This window comes from Epargyreus clarus, unplaced genomic scaffold (assembly GCF_041222505.1).
Source record: "Epargyreus clarus isolate Ecla_fem2 unplaced genomic scaffold, WU_Ecla_fem_2.2 ptg000006l, whole genome shotgun sequence".
Lineage (NCBI taxonomy): Eukaryota > Metazoa > Arthropoda > Insecta > Lepidoptera > Hesperiidae > Epargyreus > Epargyreus clarus.
Window position 1 is genome coordinate 1311858 of NW_027332214.1, and position 20549 is coordinate 1332406.

Here is a 20549-nt window from a genome sequence, read left to right on the forward strand (position 1 = left end):
ATATTTTATGACGTCAGAATTCTATAGAGTAGATAATTCTGATGTGGTTAATGGCTGCTCATCGACAGCAAATCTGATATTCTTAAGACCTAATTATGCAGATGGTCTGCATTAAGGCTATGAAAATTGGTGGGAAAACAGATACGAAGAAATTATAAGTCTAGCTTTTATAATTCATCTAAAAAACCCTAAAAAATAAAGCTAAACCTATGTTCAACGTACACAAAATACCAGGATAACAGAATATGCAGACATGTACCAAATCGGCGCTATATATCTCCTCTAACAAGGCGAGCACGCGGACATTCTGCCAATATACCGGCCGGATATTTTTTTCTAACAATAAATTGCGGAATCTAATGAAAGGGCCTAGCCGCGTATGTATTTTATGTATCGCCATTGTGTTTCACGTTTTGCCCTTTCCGAAATTCCTCGGAGAAAACTTGTATTTGTGTAGTTGTACATACGACCACAAGTTTCGTTAAATATATTGGCATACCTCGGCGAAGGATTACGCAAGTATGTGGATTTGGGAAAATGTCTTGCAAAAACTACGCTCGTAAACTTGAGTATTTTACATACGTGTTTAGTGTTGTGGAGAAATTTAGACGTTTGCGACCTTAAGGGATAAAGGTTTTGTTTATTATTTCAGCGACGTTTTTGAAATGGCTACGAAATTGGATAATCCGCTTACTATAATGGATATGCTTTTCTTGTTTGCTGATGCTTTTCTTGACCCATTTTTATCGAAAGCGTTATGGTAACAATTGTAACAAGTGAACAAATTTATTGTAAACGTAATAATGTTTGAAAATCCTATTCTTCTTAGGTCGAGTTCGGAGCCACCATCTTCACCACCACTTCTATCTTATAACAGTATTAGGCTTTGCTGTATTTAAGTTTGAAGGGTATGATAAACTAGTAACATTTATACGAGGTGTTTCAAATTAGTCCTCACAAGTAGTAAGAATCTGGCCGACCTTAGGTAGGACTTCAATACAATGTATTTGTGTAATAGATTTTTTATAAAATAGATGTAGCATTCAAGCATGCAGTCCAACTGATGGCAAGTGGCTACTGCCGCTCATGGACATCTAAAAGTACCCCAGGTAAGAACAGATTCCTACCTGAGGCCGGACAGATGCGCCTCAGAAACGTATGACTCCCTTACCAGTTATTTAATATAGATACAAGTAGGTATATAGTACGAGTAAGTACTTAATATAGATATTTTAAAAACCTTTTCCAACTCAAAGAGAGGGCTCTTAATTCACACGTCACCAAATCTCAAAATATCTGGTACATTGACAAAACTAGTCCAAAGTTTGCCTTGAATACATCATCCACAGTTTATCGACAAACCAAACAAACTCCATACATTTACAAAAGCAACCCTTGAAGGGGATGATTACAAAAAGCGAACATTAATATTTATATATGTCGCATACAATTATTACCGGCTGTACTCATTCATGCACCTTTCATAATGCAATAATTTCTATGACAACTGTGACCATCATTTCGACGAGAAAGGGATTTTGTTAGTTCTAGAATGGGGGCAATGGGAATTATTTTAATGTAGCCATCATTTTAGGAGATAAATCAGGAATAAATAGTGTGGTAAATTTATATTTACAAATTTGATTGGTCTAGGAGAAAGTACTCGTAAATAGACAAAGACAGAATAGTTCGGTTCCTTTTTACTTTTCTTTGTCAACTAATATACATTAAATAATAAAAAATTAAATTCACAAAGATATAAAGATTATTGTCGAATTTCCACCACGATGCAAACACATAGTCATAAAATAATTAATATAATTAGTTAACATAATTCCAAAGTTAACATTAATTACAAGACAAATAAGTTAAAACTGGACCTAAATTATGTAAGAAATTAAGAATACCTCATGAAATCCTACATCTGAAAACGACCGTATACCGGAAATAATAAAAAAACTCAAAGCTTAAAGACCCATATTATCATAAGCCGAATGCACGGTATCACAGAACACAATTGGTAATTACAGTTCCCTAATCAAACAGATCGCCGCCCAAATCCGATTGCCAAACATGGTCACAGGCCACAGCGTGTAGCACTACCAGCATCCCCATCTATTCACACCAGATTGACATCTGTCAGCCGAGGGGGCCGTGGGGTCGTTTTGACCCCATACTTTTTCGCTGGTGGAATAAATTTTTAATCAAAATATTTTCGCCTCCCCTCGCGGACGATGTTAATTTCTCCATTGTCAATGAGTGACACAAGTTAAGTCGAGATGGGTGTGGCTTGACTTATTATGAATAAATTAATCACACACTGTTCAATATGAATGAGGATACGTTGAGCTCGCGTCGACTTTTACGTCAATAATTTTTCTCAACAATAAAATTATGAGCTCACCACGGAATAATTTCGACCATTGTACCAACGTGAATACATAAAATTTTTGGTCTACTTATTAATATTTATACCTCTTTGACCAGTAAAGCATTATTTATCGTCATTATGCGCGAGAAGTCGGCCAATGTGTAAATTACCTTACAGAACAAACGGACAGAACATCTCAAAAGGCTAAAAAAACAAAAGAGACCAATTAATTCTGAATCTCACAAAAGGCTTCAGTGAATGCACGGACGACAAAGCTTGCCAATGTAAATGATAGGTGGTAAAGAGCCGTGAAAATTATGTAGGTATCGTATTCTGGACAAGCAGAGAGCATGCCATGTACGGCGCGTCCGGGGCAATTTGTTGCTTTTTACCGTTTCAGAAGGCCGGTAATGCCGTGAAAATTCGTGTGTGGTATATCTGTGGCTCATCGCACAAAGCTTTATGTTTTAAAAGGTATAGTCAGAAACAAGTCGTAATTGGCGTCGATTCGATGCGGCTATCGGCCACCGGAGGCATTTTCATGAGAAAAGAGTGATTTTTTGTAATTTATGTGTATGGTAATGTGATGTGTCCCGATTTTTCGTGCGCTCTTTGTGTTGAATATACACTAGTGACTTTCCTGTCTCATTCAAGCATCATCGAAATTGTGTTGCTAGCGAGCAGAGTAATCTTTGTGATAATAATTATTGCTTATTTCGTCTAATTTATTTCTACAATCTCTGTTATCAACGACTACATTTGTAGCAGCTTCTTTATGTGCTAAACAAAATGTGCTTAGCAAAATATAATATTAAAATATGTTTAAAAACTCCTATAGTAAGCTATAAAATTCTAATTTAGTTTATTACGCCCTACTTACATAATACCTTAGTCACTCTTAAGGCCTCAGTCGAGCGTCACATAAAACCGACATGTAACACGTCCACAACGTCTGCAGCAATCTTCAGTACGAAATTTAGACGAGATCTAATCTTAATGAGACAGTGTAGCATTCCTCGCAGTAATGAAACGCTGCGCTCCCCGGAATCTCATTTTCCACGAGGTTGCAGACGCATACTCTACATTGTAGAGTCTACAAGGCTATGCTCTACCATGCTACAGGCCTGAGATATGCAATTACAATTCAAGATGCAATTCTGAAACGGTTCGTGTTGGAGTAGATTTTCAGGTATTCTCTTATGTTGGAAGGAATGTAATTAAGCAAAAGGCTTTGTTTCATTAAATTATTTTGGGTTCTTAAATATATCAACTCTATGAAATATATGAGAATAAAATAGTTTTTAACTAGATAAATTAAAAATTAATTAAGATATAAAAAGTCAACTTGTTATTGGTATCACATTACTCCCGTAAGTGCGAGTACGAATAAAGAAATAATTGAAAGGTGCAATTGTTTTGCTATTAATTGACATTAAAAAAGATAATATATCATTGACTCCATTATTACACATCCATTAATATAAATAACCAAGAAAGATAAAGGAATGTTACGTAAACAATAAAACAAAGCTTACGTTTACAGAAAGTATCGTTTAATTAAGACAACAATGTTAATTTGTAACAACGCATAAAAATATTAGCCCCAACGAGGAAAGGAAAACAATTAAGATTCCTAATCTTACAGTATTTCATGGTTACAGCAATCTATGAATCAGGTAATGAGCACAAATTTATTAAGACATTAAAAATGATAAGTAAATTCAGCGAATAATTCTTCCTAACTGAAAACGGCCATAATAAAATTAAACTACGCAACGGAATGCTTAACGTTTGGGAAACTAACAATGTATGTAAAACTAGGGTTGCCAGCTGTGCTATTGTAAATAGATTTATACTGTTTTTTACGTTATATTTTTTACTGCTGAACAAAATAAAATATAGAAAATTTGTTGTTTTTATCTGTATTCTGTTTTTGATCATTTGATTGCATTAGATCATTTCAGGAAAATTATAAATCCTCTATAATTGGCATAGATTAAATATGCTTCAAGAGTTAGGGCCCTGTGAAAGACGAAGAGACGGGCAGACAGCAGTGGCTCAGTAATAAGGTTTCCTTTTTAACCCTATGGGAACGGTACCCTTAAAAATAGGCTCCTCATTTATGTTCATTATATTTTGAGTATGTGCCTATGAAAATTTTAAAAATAACAGTAAATTTATAAGTTGTGCGAAAAGCACTGAAAATATGTCTTAAAAACATCAAAAAATAGAATACTGTTATTTTTTCTATACTACTTAAAAATATATATACTTTAAAAAAGTTGCCAACCCTAAAACTGACTAATTTAAAAACCGAAATGACGTTTTGTGATCTCCAAGACGTGTACTATGATTTATCGCTCTCATTTGCGGCCCTTTAGACAAACGGACAAACTAATTCAAATAGGCTACTTGAATAAATATTTCAACTTAAAAATGCTAATGTCCAACTAAACCTTACGTTTTCTTTACAAACAAAATGTGTGTGGAGTTAACTAGAAAGGTAGTTTCAAAATTGTGTAATGTTATTATTATTTAAAAGGGATACGGTAGCCCGCCACCGAGTGAAATGTAACATTTTGTATGTAATTATATTTATGAGATGCATGCGGTATGCGAGCACATTGTTAAATAATTTGAGTGTATTTATAGCCTCGTAACTTTATGGTTTATGAGCTCAAAACTATGGCGCCTCGTAAATATCTTGAAATTAACGCGACTATTATTATTTACTTACTAATGCTTTATTAAGACGCGGAATTAAACCAGAAATAATTGCGTTTTAATAAACTTATTGATAATTTCAAAAGAAATTGTTCCGTGAAATTCATAAAAAGAAGTCATTCAACAGTTATTTAATTAACGTTGACGTGTGAATTGCAAGAAGCATTTACGAATTACAAATGTGACTAATTAGTCATCACCTTTATTAACTTGTCCTTGGAAATTGCAACACATGGTGCTCCTACCGCATTGACAAATACCAAAAAATATTATTATCCACCAACCTTGGCGTAATTTACAAAAGAATTCAACCATTGCTCATATATGGACGCTTGTAATTGTCGATTTGTTCATCCCATTCTGCTTTTTATTTTGTGTCTCTTTTCCTACCGTGTGTGCTTTCTCTGTCCACCGCGCAGCTGTCAGCTCTATGACGAATCACTTTGTCATTCTGACAACTTTTTGTTCGTCAATTGTAATTCTCACCCTTTTGATGTTTGATGAAAAAAATTGTAATCGCCACGCACGCTTTGCGCTTAGATTTGCGCCACGCCTGACCCCGCATTCCGGATTTTGATATGAATTCTGCGAGCGAAGAATGTTCGATAACACGAAAATGCAATTAGAATTTAAATAAATTTATGAGAATTGATGAAGCTTTTTATTTAATGTTTTACCTCATTTATTTTTTGAAATACATGTATGTATTAATAAAATCAAAGAACGTGTCTATTATTAGTATTTTTGAAGTAAGTTTTTGAAGAAATTAGAAAGAAAATACTAGGTTATTGTGAAATTTACCGATGCTAAACAAATGTATATTGATCTAAGTTACCTACTATAATGATTTACCAAAATATCAAATACCTACACAAGTACATAGTCCCCACATAAGCCCTTACTAAAATGCACCAACACAAAAAAACTTAATTTTCTACAAGAATTTAATAATTTCTCAATGCACAAGCCAATTTTCGAATTAAACCATCTCAAACTAGATCCATTTTCCAACCCATATCCGTCACAAACATCCATGTTATCCTAACAATTACCAGGGCTAAGCCGTTCAAAAAACACCCAAAGGGTTGGACAATACCACCCGTTATAATTCCATTGTGATCGTTCATCCCTAATTCTTTTATTTATTACATTCCGAATAACATCGTCCGATACAATTGTAGCAAATATGGCGTTCTTTTGCTTCGTTTAATTTTATTTTATTCAGTGGACTTCAAAGGAATTTTACGGTTCATTTCTGTGATATGTATTTCGATAGTAAATATATGATGTAGGGAACGTGAGAATGTAGATAAATTAGTTATACTTGGAAGTGACTTAAAGGAAAAATGCAATAAGGTCTCTCCGTCACAACAGATAGTAGACATGTCTTTAGTGTTGTAAACAGGTGATGAGATCTTCAAGGCGTAGGATTTAGTGATGTTCTGATGTGAAAGTCCAGGCAATCGTTGAAGACTTTTCATCAGATGACCCCCAGGTGATGAAGACTTCCTAGCTTTTTTATCAGGCAGTACTTTTGCCAAAAGTTAGATTTAAGCCAATGAGTTATGTACATAATGTATTTAAACCGCTAATAGGTTCTTAAATGTGCAACGTTTGCTGTCCAATGATAACCGATAAGTTTAAATTTCCTAAAGAAGTTCCTCTAAAGTTGATTTTAGTTTTTGGTACCTACTTCTGAATACAAAGCTTGATCGACGTTTTAATTCTGTCATACCACAGTCAACTCAAAACAATCTATAAGACAAACAGGTGTGGTGGTGTCACCACAATCGAACGACAGAATTTTATCAAAACCAATCAACCAAACCAAGTTATTGTTATGATAAAACAATAGGAAGTCAATAGGATCGGTAAACGCAACGTGCCACGCGTCTTCGCATAAAGAAGCATAACGTAGCGACGCTTCGCATAAAGAAGCATGATGTAGCGGCGCTTCGCATAAGAAGCATGTAGCTTCGGTCCTGTCGCATTATCGGAGCACGCAACATGTCTTACGTTCCATTTCCAAATGAACCAACCAATCATATTTCGTGGAAAACTATAGGTAACGGGAATCTATCACGAAGGCCCCGCCCTACCACTGCGCCCCGCTAATCTAATATTAAACGCGTTCGGATATTAGATACAAAGTGAGCATTCACAGAATTTAATAATCCCACTCCCTACCCTCTTCGCTTCTTGAATTATTAATAATTGGCCAAGTGCAAGTCGAGCTCGCGCAAGGGTTCCGTAAGACCAATATTTTCATATTTGTTTAATTTTTAGTTTTGTTATTATAGTAGCCACTTAAGTAAATACATTGTGAAAATTTGAACTGTCTACCTATTACGGTTCAATAGATAAAGCGAAAAACGTCAAGAAATAGCGGTTTCTTGTATACCCCCATTTATTTTCTTATTATTTTTTTATTTTTAGCATTTGTTGTTATAGCGGCCACCTTTATTCATACTCTGTAAAATTTTCAAGTCTATTACGGTTCAGGAGATAGAGCCCTGTGACAGACGGACAGACGGCCAGACAGACAGACGGACAGACGAACAAACAGTCACAGGGCTCTCTCTCTCCTGGATCGTAATAGATAGATAGGCGTAATAGATATGTCTGTCTTAGTAATAGCGTTTTACCCTTTCAGTACGGAACCCTAACAATTTTATGATTACATTTAGCATTGAGTGTAAGTAGCGCGCGACGTGACACGAAACCCGATGGCCGGTGAAAAACGGCGGGAAATCGTTGCCAGTTAATATTTTATTGGTTTCGATAGGTTTGAGTTATGTAACCCTGGTGGGGCCGGTAATTTTCAATTTTGTGCCTGAAATATTGATAAGGCGAGCTCCCCGGAGATCGGTTTATTGTCTAACTTGCGCCGGAATGTAGGTACTGTCCTTAAGAGACAGGAAAAGCCGAAAATAAGCTTTAAGTCGTTTTAACTTGGGAGTCTTGTTAAGTTTTGTAAACACGAATCGGTTTGGATCTTTTTATTTTTAAAATGTGTAGCGTTGCGATTTATAAGGCAAGGCATGGCAGACAGACTTTAAAAAAAATGGTTTTTTTTGTTGCACAAATTAATATTCTTGACACATTTCCAAAATATAAAAAAGATATGATAAAAGCATTTGAATAAAATACACGAAAAAGTATAAAGAGAATATATAACAGCCACTCTAAATTATGAATCTGAAGGTTTTTTATACATATTGTTCAGATAACTAGTATCCACAACTGTCAAAAATGACGTTCTTACTATACAATAAAATAATGAAAAAACATTGATTGACAAAGAAAACAAACGGACAAGCGTGAAACTGGCGAATCGATTCAAGGGATTCCGTCCGTCGACTACAAGCGTGACGATTTGGGAATCGAATTATCCCAAATAAGATTAATACGCACCAACCGTGCTTGGTTCTAAGCAAGTTACCTACCAATTTGCGTTTTCAATATTCGATCTACCAACGATTTGGCTATTGAAGACCGACAATTGCTATTTTTCACTGTTTCTAGACATTCGTCAAATGTAAGATTTTTGCTAGGCAAAAGCAATCTATCCCGATTGCTTATTAATTCGAGCGTAGGTAGATAACGGATAGATATTTTCTTGTAAGCTGTGACAGCGAAAGAGTCACTGCCCTATCTATTTTCGTACTATATAAAGGACTAGCTGACCCGGCAAACGTTGTGTTGCCATATAAATAAAAAAATGTTAAGGGTGAACAACCCTTATCACTTAGGGGGATGAAAAATAGATGTTGGCCGATTCTCATAGATACCGGATAAGCACATAAAATTTCATCAAAATCGGTCAAGCCGTTTCGGAGAAGTATGGCAACGAAAACTGTGACACGAGAATTTTATATATTAGACTTAGTTTTGGAAAGCCATGCCCTGCAGTACAATTCTACAAATAAACCCGTTAAAATAAAAAAAAAACCCGAGTCTAGTATTAAATACATAATTGGAAATCTTCTACGTTCATTAATCGTTAAATGCCCTGACAGTTTACTAAATTAAACAGATGCAGTAAAACCAAATTAACTTTTAGACAGTTTACAAACTGCGCCAATCTTTTTCTCTAAGTGTTAGATAATAAGTGATAATTAGGTAATACATATCTCAGACACACAACTAATATAATTTGAAAAACAAGGATAGTGCAAAGACACATTACAGGTGACAGTCAACAACAACAATTCAAAAAAACCTAATTCGAAAAAAATGACCGAAACCGTCGCAAAAACTTTAATCGCGCATTCGCTTAATTAGACTCGCCACGGTGTATAAATAGATTAGATGAGTAAAATACATAGATTGATCACTCCTAACAAGAAAGTGTAACCAGTACCCTTAGTATGAGTTTTTACGTTTTGACAAAAATGACTGTTTTTGTTTTTGTTTACGTATTTCCCACATATTTCCAATCAGTTCTGATACAATCCGCTAGGGGCGCTGATTAGAAATGTATGCCCATTATAATGTATATATTATATTATATAGTACAGTTGTAAAAATTTAAATTGCGTAAATAAAGTTTTGCCACGTCTCTGTGCTAAAATGTCCCTAAAATGTTTGAAATACTTATTTATTTTATTATGGTATTAGTTATGTATACGTACATTTTCTCTAAAAATGTCAAAATTTTAATAGCTGACAAATCAACGTGTTGTGGCTTCATCCAATTTGAAGGTAGTGAAGTATCTTTCTATTTAACTTATCAAAGGTGAATAGTAAAAACTGCGACGTTGGCGCAAACAATGCACGTCACACGCCATTTGCGCCGCTTAAAGAATATCTATCGATATAACTTCGTTTAGACTTGTCCAATTTACTAAAAGCCTTTGCGCTGACCATGGGTTTGGTCGATTTCAAAATAAATGTTATTTTATAAACTGAAGTTGCCAATGCTTGCCTAGTGGGCCTTATAATAGTGTCAATCGCTGCTGTGTTCTGGTTTGAAGTGTGTACTTAGTCCTGAGGGATAACTCTCAATAACGCTTCTGTGGCCGATCTCAGGTAGAATTACGATCTTATCTGGAGGTTAGCACAGACCTCCAGATAAAAAAACAAATATTTATCGTACTTAATAAGGAATAAATCTTAACTTATTAATTCGGATTTCTATTTACGGCAGTAACGTCAAGATTGAATGTTGGTTCCGTACTTCAATATTATTAAATAAAATTTAAAATCAAAATCTTAAATCAAATGCCGGCCTATTTAAATACGGTAACTGGTGCAATGAACAGCAATGTCCATTGAGCAACAGCTATTACGAAAAAAGTAACACGAAGTTATGTTAAACTTGTACAAAAAACCCAAAGATCTAATCACTGTATCCTTCAAATTACGTGTACTGAGGAGACGCGACCCGGATGGAACGCAGGCAGAATAGAATTCACGGCACACAGTGACCACTCAGCGGTCACCAGCCGTGCTTAGAATTAACAAAGTTGACGAGTCGAGCGGGGATATGACGAAAATGGGCCCCAACAAGTTCGGGGCGCGATAATTTTATTTAGAATCCACTTCACCCCAACCTCCCAGCGGAGGCGGTAACACAATAATCGTCATATTTTGTATCTACGAATTATATTTCTCGTTTCGGGTTACGATTTAATGATTCTTTTCGGGTGTCTTTTTTGGCGATGTTGAGTTGTCTTGTGTTCAAATGAATTTAATTTGAGACGAAAGCTTTAGTTAAATAATACATTTGTTTCTCATATAAGGAGTATATAGGTAGGTAATTGAAAAGTCCTTATACATATCATTAATAATTAATTGAAAAAATAAAAGGCATAATGATGGACTGATATTATTTACACATTTTGACAATTTTTAAAGTAAAAATAATACAATGTTTTTTACAGCACCAAAGAGGAGCTATAAAGGAGGAGAGGAGGAGTAAGGAAATACGGTTGGCCAGTATTTTTTAAAATTCGAAATAAACTTTCAGTTTTTACGGGTCAATTTTGAGAACGACTATGTGAATTTTGACAATTTTTTTGCAAAAGGATATTCCAAAACATTTATATGAAAAAGCAAGTCCCATACAAAGATGCAGTTGCACATACTCGTAAACGTAGTCATTGTTATAGACCAATAAAAATATTAATTCCGCGAACAAACAGGGCGGATTGGCGCGAAAATCCATCAGACAGGTTTATGAGGACGTTTTTTAATAAAGCCTGCGCGACGCCCATCGACAATTAGCCGAATCATCCCGTCTCATCCGAATTTCATCCCATAATTGTCAGTTATAATTGAAAAACGCAATTACGCCGAGCACGTCAGTTAATTAATATTAAATTCGCAAATAATCACCCCTCTCTCCTCTCGGGGGAGGCGGGTGTTCTGATTGAATTATAGGCGAATTTTGAATTTTGAATAATTCAGGGCAAGTTAGCCCTTTCCGCCGCCAGGGACGCCACTTACTCGCATTGTTTTAGATTTAATTTTTAATTTGCATTTCGCTACTAAGAAGGGTTGTGGCGAAGTGCGCGAATTGTTTCAAATTACACCAAATTGCACTATGGAGGGTTATGTAATGTTTTGTTTGTTTTGGATGATTTTTATTTGCGGTTTTAAGAGGCAAGTTACTTTGATTGTAATGATTTGAAGGTGGTAGAATCCTTTGTGGTTCGACTCCGGCGACACCACCGCCACACCCATTTCTGCCTAATAACTGCAGTGTTAGGCGCTGCTGTGTTCCGGTTTGAAGGGTGTGGTAAGGGAGACAGACTTTTCCGAGGCGTTCCAGCTTAGTCCTCAGGGGTAGCGGCGCATCTGTGGCAGGTAGGAATATCTAATCCTATCTGGGGTTGATTACAGATGTCCATGGGCGGCAGAAGCTACTTACCATCAAGTGGACTGCATGATCGTCTGCTACTCCTATATTATACAAAAAACTTCTCGTACTTTAAATAGAGCACGACTGAGTCAAAAGATCAGAATTTTCGAAGTTGTGCATTCTACCACATTAAGTGCAAGTTGATTTGGAGACTTGAATCTTGCTCCACTACACTGTTTACGAATTGGTGGTTGGTATACATTTAGCGTATGTTTAGCCTACTTTAAAGTTTTGTCACTGACGGTCACCCATCCACCTCCCAACCGCGCACGTTGCTTAACTTCAAAGATCATTTATGAACTACACAAACCCGCGTCAATATACGCATCTTTCATTTACTAGTTACTTTAGTTAAACTAATCGAGTAAACTGCACTTTATATTATCGCATCCACATACGTATTTATTTCATTAAAAATAACATCCACATACGTAACATCCACATACGTATTTATTTCATTAAAAATAAACATCGCAAGAAAACTACTACTCATTTATAAAATTAGAATAAAAATTTCAAACACCATTTATATAGCCGCTAAATCGCTAAATAAGTTAAAAAACCTCCTGTATCCATTTCAAAGTGGTGCATAATGGATGGTTGTTATTTTTTACGCTAATTACAAGCATAGCAGGATACGCCATGACATTTAATGTTAGAAAAATAATGATACGAATGAGTGAACGGAATTAATTCCTCGTGGAAACATCTTCCGCCGTCAACTAGCCGTGATGTTTTATGCTGGCTTTAAATATAAGTGATAAATAAACTAGTATTAGTGTTATAGTCAGTTTTTTAGGGTTCCGTGCTTAAAGGGTAAAAACGGAAAAATACTATGTTTCTTTTGTGACTGTATGTCCGTCAGGGCTCTATCTATAACCGTAGATAGACACTTGATTACAAATAATGTTTTGTGGTCGTTGTAAGAACAAATGCTAAAGGTAAAAAAGTTAAAAGGGGGTCTTCATACAGCAACAGAACTTTTATATATTGAATCATAATAAATTGCCACAATATCGAGATAGTGTGAAGTTTCTGGTTGCTGTTTTTAGTGTTTCCCAAGAAAGCATTAAGAAGGCTATAGCTACGCCCAACAGTAGCGTTATAACTACTGGTGTTTCAATGCAGAAAAGTAGTCTTGATGTAACCTCAAACATACCATTTGCTTGGAGAAAGGTTTTAAAAGAAGCGCACATGTTATTCCTTCTGAGCAAAGAAGTTACACATTACATAAGGCACCACTGCCACACCTATGGCACCACCGCCACACCTATTTCTACCTAATAACAGCAGTGTTAGGCGCTGCTATGTTCCGGTTTGAAGGGTGTGGTAAGGGAGACATACTTTTCCGAGGCGTTCCAGCTTAGTCCTCAGGGGTAGCGGCGCATCTGTGGCCGACCTCAGGTAGGCGTATCTAATCCTATCTGGGATTGATTACAGATGTCCATGGGCGGCAGCAGCCACTTACCATCAGGTGGACTGCATGCTTGTCTGCTACTCGTATATTATAAAAAAAACAGGCTTACTAAATAAAATAACTTATCCTCTTTAAGATATATGAATATAGATATATGAATGTTTTCAAATAACCAGTGATGTTAGGAAATATATTATTTGATAAATTTTCACTCATCCGAACCAATCCGAAAACAAAGCGTTCAAAAGGGAAATGTAACTCTTTGCAGCGTGTTTTGCATGCGGCGAGAGGCGTTTAAAGCTACCTATAGCTTAACCAAAATTCAATTTCGTTCATTTGCAACCCACCGCCGCCGACAAACCAAGCTGAAAACCAAACAATTACACATACGTGTGTCGAAAGCGTAATTTTTCCACGAAAAAACCACGCCGAAATGCCGAAAAAAACGCGATCACTGACGCTTTGTTAGTTTTCGCGCCAACACGCTGGCCATTTTTGACAGCTGTCAAAGCGCCGCTAGTGATTGCGTCTTTTGTGAAATCACACGGCTCGCGCGGCGTTTTTTTAATTACGAGCGCGTGACGGAATTCTCCAAAGAGACATTTGAATAATACACAATGTAATCCCACACAAATGGCCATGCGGATAGGCGCACGAGAGCGATAATCGGCCGAGATGCGGCCGATACGTGCATCACAATCCCGTCGTCCGCCTCATTTCAATACCTATTGTGTCCGCCGTCGGCGCGGCTCGAAACGTCATAACTGCGCCTCCGATACCGGCTCATCCGTCATTTCCTTACGAAAGATACATGACAATCGATCGAGATTCAGAACGTAACATGTCGCGGCGACGTGACGAGTGATTCCGACACTCGTGACTGATTTCTGAACGTCGACAAGAGCGCGCCGGGAGAACGCGTTGAGTTCTTTTTTCGAGATTTTCTTAACGGTTTCCTTTGTGGAAGAAGGTGACGCGAGATTGTGACGCGACGATGTGTCGCTGTCATTTCTGAATTGGTCGTTGAAGGGTGTTGACGTATCTCGTCGGATCTAGATGGAAGTGTGGACGTATTAATTGTTAGGTGCGCGGTGCGCAGGAGTAGCTCGCCGTCGCCGCCTCGCCAGTTGTTCGCAACCCCTGACATTTGACGAACTAAAAATGGTAGCATTTCGAACGGAGTCAATCAAGCGGGTGACGGATCCGCATGAGCTGTTACGATGCAAATGAGTCGGTAAATGCGACATGGACGCTGTATTTTGTAGTATGCATAATTGACCGATTCGCTCGGTGGGAAATATAATAATGCACATTTCGTATTCAATACCTATTAAGGTTTTGCGATGATTAATGTCAGCTAACCTCGTAGAATTATGCAACATGGCGGCATCACGTTTGGTCACCGGATGTGGGTAATCACTCGGTGATCATTCACTTAATTGGATTTCGAGAATCGAGATAATTTTGTGTAAGAATTAAGCAACAAGTTAAATAACGATAGCGAAATCATGAGATTCTATAAAGTAATAAAGTTTCATCAGTAAATTTAAGTTAAATCTATCTACTCTCTTATACTGACTCATAGACAACGCCCAACAGAAACCGGTGAGTGTATCTAGAAGGATGAATTTCGAAGAGGAGTTCCCACACAGATTAGTATTAAGAAAGGATTTTATGATGGAACGCCCTTCAAGCCAGAACACTTTTTTCTGCTATTATTAAAAATATATAAGTTCGATGGTTCTTCTAAAGGTGAAGCACGAACGGCTATATTCAAAACTTTTTTATAATACAGAAGTAGCAAACAAGCATGTCTTATCAAGCTCAGATAATATTGGACTTCTATCTGAGGGCGATCAGAAATGCATTGCATACATTAATATTGGACTTCTATCTTCTAATTCTCGAAGATTAAGTTAGAGGACCTCGGAATAGTATATCTTCCTTACTTCAACATCAAACTAGAACACAGCAGCGCTTAACACTGCTGTTAATATGCAGAAATAGGTGAGACGGTGGTTTCATCAAGAATTCTATCACCTTCAAGACTTCTACTTCAAAGCTGACTGAACGACTAGCATAGTTGTGGATAATAAAGAGCATCGTACCTGGATCAGTGGCGTCGAGGGTCTGCGGCGGTGGCTGGCTGAGAGGGCCGGGGGTGCCGCCGGAGCCCGGCGAGCGCACGTCGTCGTTGACCGCGCCGCCGTACGACAGAGAGGACGACGGCGGTCTCTGTTGACAATCGTGTTGCTGTGTTATGGTTGCCTGGTACTTGCTCATGGAGAAATGTTGGTAGTTCCTTACTGTTGATAATATTTGGTTGATATAGAGGCCTATTATTTGATCAAATAGATGTTTGGACGTAAGCACTGTTCCCAACAAAGAAAACTGATGCATATTCTTTTTTTCACAAAAAAAACACTGACGCGTAGCTATACTAAAATGACAATAAGGTACTAAAAATGAAAAACGTTTTTACTATTTGATGAACTGTATAACTTTTGACTAATAAGGTTTAACCAGCATTAGTCAAATATCACCCTTATATCTTGGTTACTTTCGTAGCCAAAAACTTCCAGGAAACTACGAGTATTTAAATGTGTGCAGAATCCATTCAGTTTATTTGATTATTCAAAATATTATTCAAACATCATCTAAAATTGTAAGAGGCTGAATTGTAATATTGTAACTCATATGTTAATCTAAGATTAGAATCTTTCCACACATCCCTACGGAGTTCCAACCATTGTTCGTGGCTTGTAATTGCATTTTTGTTCCTTGTCACAGTTACCTCCAGTCTATCTAGGTGAGTGAGCCCGCTAACAATAATATCATCAACGTAACGACTCCTCTCTGTGTCTCTTTGCATTGTCTCCAAATGAACTACATTTAGTAGCTTGTATTAAGCAAGACCTTTTGTTTACGTAAGTATTTTCATAGGGACTTTCAGTTTTATTGTGTCTATTACTAGACTTGAAGTACTCTATACACTATTCCAGAGGCAATTAGTCCTCAACTAATTTACTACAATCTTTCTAGTTATAAGACCTTTATCTAACCAAAAGAAAACCTTGAATTTTCAGTCAGAAATCAAACAGCTACAATTTGGGCACTAGAGTGTTACCTTGGCAAACTCCATTAAGGAAGAGCTGTTGATTCGCAACCAGCGAAAGTAGATAACGATGTAGCGTATCGTTAGCGATCCCGCTCCGGCCATTACCCGGCGACAAGGCACCTGCGTAATGGCCGCCTGCCGTGCGCGCGCGCCTCATTAAACGCGCAACGTTACACGGACGTTGGGAAGTGCTCGCATCTACCCATTCTAACGCTGGATCTAACCTCTATTCAATGGTTAAAAATAGTGGAGAAATCGTCGTGGTATAAGCTACGATTGAGTAATTTATGGCTGATAATTGATTATCTATCTTAAAGAGTAAATTTCAATATAGGTGTCGCTGTGGTTGTTAGCATAAATAACCAGGTTTAGATGACAAGGAAAGATTACAAAATATCTGGCTTAGACAGGAATCGAAGCTGAAATCTGTTACAACGTAGCCTGGTATGGTAATCACTGCGCCGCAAGGATTGTCGTTTATTCATGTTCAAGATCTCGATAGATAGATATAATAAATATATTGTCTAAATTATTGGTCCATTTGTTCATTCCTTCCATCTGGATTGAAATCCAATCCAATCCAATCCAAGAATTGCTAAAGAACCCCAAAAATCCCTTCAATTTATGAATCCGATAGCGAATCCGATAGTGGAACAATGATTAAGCTAGTCAGCTTAAAGAGAGAAAGCTTTACTAAGCATCTGAACTGCGTATAACTTCATCACCAATAGTTCCGTAGATACAACTATCTTCGTGCCGTTGCCCTCAATAATTCATTAACTCACCCAAAATACTATATTATTTCGCCATACACTTGATAAATCAAATCCGTTTATCAGTGCGTAATCCCGGCGTTATCAGGCTAATAAATTTATCGGAAAAAAGTATTTCAGGAAGTATTTTTGTAGCAGAAACAAAATCTACGTTAAAATCGACCGCGGCTACACAAAATGGCGTAACATCGATCGCCAAGGGGAGTATCACATTAAGAACAGTTATTTGGAGTGCTCTGACATATTGCCTCGCGCCTAAATACAGTTTTGATTGATACCCGCCCGTTCGGCGCACAATTCGTGTCGTAATTACCGAAAAAACACAGCTTTAATTGTTATTCATGTATCGTAAAATTGACTGTGCTCTAACGATCATTACGACACCGGATTGTTTTTAATTGAAATAATGGCCGCACGGTTAATTGAATATCTCGAGGATTAGAGCTAATGTTCTTGCAGCTAATTTCAAATGCCTTCACCGAGTTTTAATTAAAAATTCACGCTAATTTATATTGCTGCCGTACCCCTGCTTCCTTCCGCTAATTAAATTTGCGTGTTTAAATTTCGTTTATTTATTACACTTAAAATAAGTTATAAAATTCCTATTTGTTTACCTGTAAGGTATATAACAGAACGCGTTCAAATTTCTTATGTGACATTTAAAATCTAATGTAACACTGCCTGCAATCAGCGAAAAAACTTTTAAATTGATCCAGTTATGGTCAAAATTGACTCTGTTATGTTTGGTGAATAAATATTTTGAATAATAAACCAACATTTATCAAATTTAAACGTAAGCAAATATATACTATGAGCATTTGTATGATAAGCATTATGAAGAATAGACCCTTTTTTCCCTTAAAAGTAATGTCTTCATCAATAACCCAATATAGTCCCACTCCTGGGCACGGATCTCCTCTCTGAATGAGAAGAATCAGTAATGTCATAAACATATAAAATCAACAAGAAAACGCAGCGTTTAAAACGCCGGTAGTGTGATCCTTCTATGGCCAGGAATGTCTACAAAAATAGACCGCGCGTATTGCGACTGGCAATTTCAATAATCATTAAAGAAACGGAGCAGACGGTATTATGCTATATTATTGTATTCGGAACAGATGTCCGCCACTTTCAATTACACCAATCAGAACCTGACGCTGGCTCTATTCCCCAATTTGAATATCGAACACATGCTCCCGCGGATTATTTGAATTGGCGTGGAATTGGCAACATTGATAACGGTTTAAGAGCTTTTTTTTAATTCAGCCTGATTGAATTCAATAGTGTTATTAGGAGTTATGTCTGAAGTTATTCAGGTTGAATAAAATAGCATTTTAAAAAGCTTAATTACATTTTATTCGATTAGTTCAAAATAGCAAGACGTTACGACTTATTGCAACTTATTTGCAGTAAATTATTCATAGATTCGTATATTATTATTCTAGACTACATGTGCAATGTTTTTTTTTTGATGTTTGGGCCATATTTTTTAACTTTATTTAAACTTTATAACATTTCGTTGCTTTTTTTTAACTAACAGCCATCTTTAAAATTCCAGAACCAGCCCTCTTATTATTCGACATAGGTTTGTTTAAAACATTCCATAATTGAATGGTTCGGTTTATTTTTTCAAATATCCTTCCAAACAGGAAGCAGGAGCGCTAATGTGTTCACACTCGCGCCATATGTCAGAATCAACATGACTTATTCGGGCGACGTCATTACCGCATGCGGCTTGCGGCTGCGGCTTGCGGCTAATGCGACTGTGCTATAAGAGCATTGTTTAACTGATGTTAAGCAGTTGGTGAAGACTCTAAGGACTTTATTTAAAACTAGTCATGTTGTGGAGCGGTCATGATACGGTCTGACTGCCATGCCACTACTGGTACGACGAAATACTGACTTATACGAAAATATTAAATATATTTGTCGCACTGGATCTGGGAGTTTTTTGTCTATATGTCTGTCTACATGAAACTCTACATAAATAATATTGAATTATGGTTGTTAGTCTTAAGTCTTTTGTATTTATAGACTAGGCAATATTAAATGAAAGATGTCTGAACACGTGAAATAGCCAAAGGCTTAAAATATTCAAACGTAGGGTATGAAAACCCTTTCAGAACAAGCTACTAAATAGGTAAGTATTTTCGAGAACGGTATTTTTTTCAAATATAATAAAAAAATACATTATTAATTTATTTATTACTAAGCTAACACTGGCTGGCCGCAGCCGCGTATCAGCGCCGCAGTCCGCTGCACCGACGCCATTACTATAATTCTGTTTACACGCCATTGGGGTATTTTATATCGTTAGCGAATATGTCAGTCGCCATTTGGTTAACGATGGAATAACGAATAACACCTTTGATCGTAATTTGACGATTCGAAAAACAAAGTGCCATAGACACGCGATTGGTTTTCGAATTTCGAATAGCAGATGCTCGAACTTTAGGAGCATTTCAAATTGATTATCTTTTTTTCTTTAGAAAGAAAAGGGTATGTATTCCACTTGATGCTTTCTACGACCAACTCTAAATAGAAGTTCCACATGAATCCTGATGATGATAACAAACTATATTTTTTACTTTTGTATTTTAATAAAACATTGACATATCCATATAAAAATAGTTACAGACAGACGCTAAGATTTTTTATATACTATTTATAATCAATTTGATGCGTTGCATTCATCTTTTAATAACTTTATTGTCAATTATACTGCTAATGATTAAATGAGTTACAGGAACAATTAAATAACGATTAAGTATCTTAAGATAACATTTATCAACTTGCAAAATTAATTTACAAAATCATGTAGATACTGAGAATAATTATGCGTAATGCAAAATCTTTGACACAACCGTTAGTATCTTAGTCATGGAGATTAAAAAGTTATTAGGCAAATTTTCCTGCTACGTTTCGCGGTAAATATAAGATGTTAAGAATGTCAGTCTCCGCTTGAGATTATAAATACAGATAAAAAATAAAATATTTATATATTTTACCTACACAAATTGAACATCTCAACCGCGTATAGGCGGGGATCCATTTGCGAAGTAGTAATTTGGCATTGTGTGCCGGGTTCGTTCCCGGGGGCGTGGCGGTGTGCGATTTGGAGAAAGTTTTTTGCGGTCTGTGACCTCATCTCTGTGGGAATTTTGGGTCTGTTGCCACATACCTATGTATGTCTTTAGGGTTCCCTAACCAAAGGGTAATACGGAACCGTATTACTAAGCCTCCGATGTCTGTCCGTCTGCCATAGGGCTCTACCGCTTGAA

The 20549-nt window shown here is 36.6% G+C and overlaps 2 protein-coding genes across 6 annotated transcripts in view; both read right to left on the bottom strand.

The window, feature by feature from the left end:
- Nucleotides 1–20549, bottom strand: part of hth (Meis homeobox homothorax) — a 349085-nt gene that overhangs the window by 214082 nt on the left and 114454 nt on the right. For all 5 annotated transcript variants that reach the window (XM_073073576.1, XM_073073577.1, XM_073073574.1 and 2 more), the window contains exon 7: nucleotides 15486–15612. In XM_073073576.1, coding sequence (XP_072929677.1) covers nucleotides 15486–15612 — 127 coding nt within the window. The remainder of the gene's footprint in view (nucleotides 1–15485; nucleotides 15613–20549) is intronic.
- Bmp-2 (bmp-2 protein) overlaps nucleotides 1–20549 on the bottom strand; it is a 312520-nt gene that overhangs the window by 10637 nt on the left and 281334 nt on the right. The gene's annotated exons all lie outside the window — the stretch shown is intronic.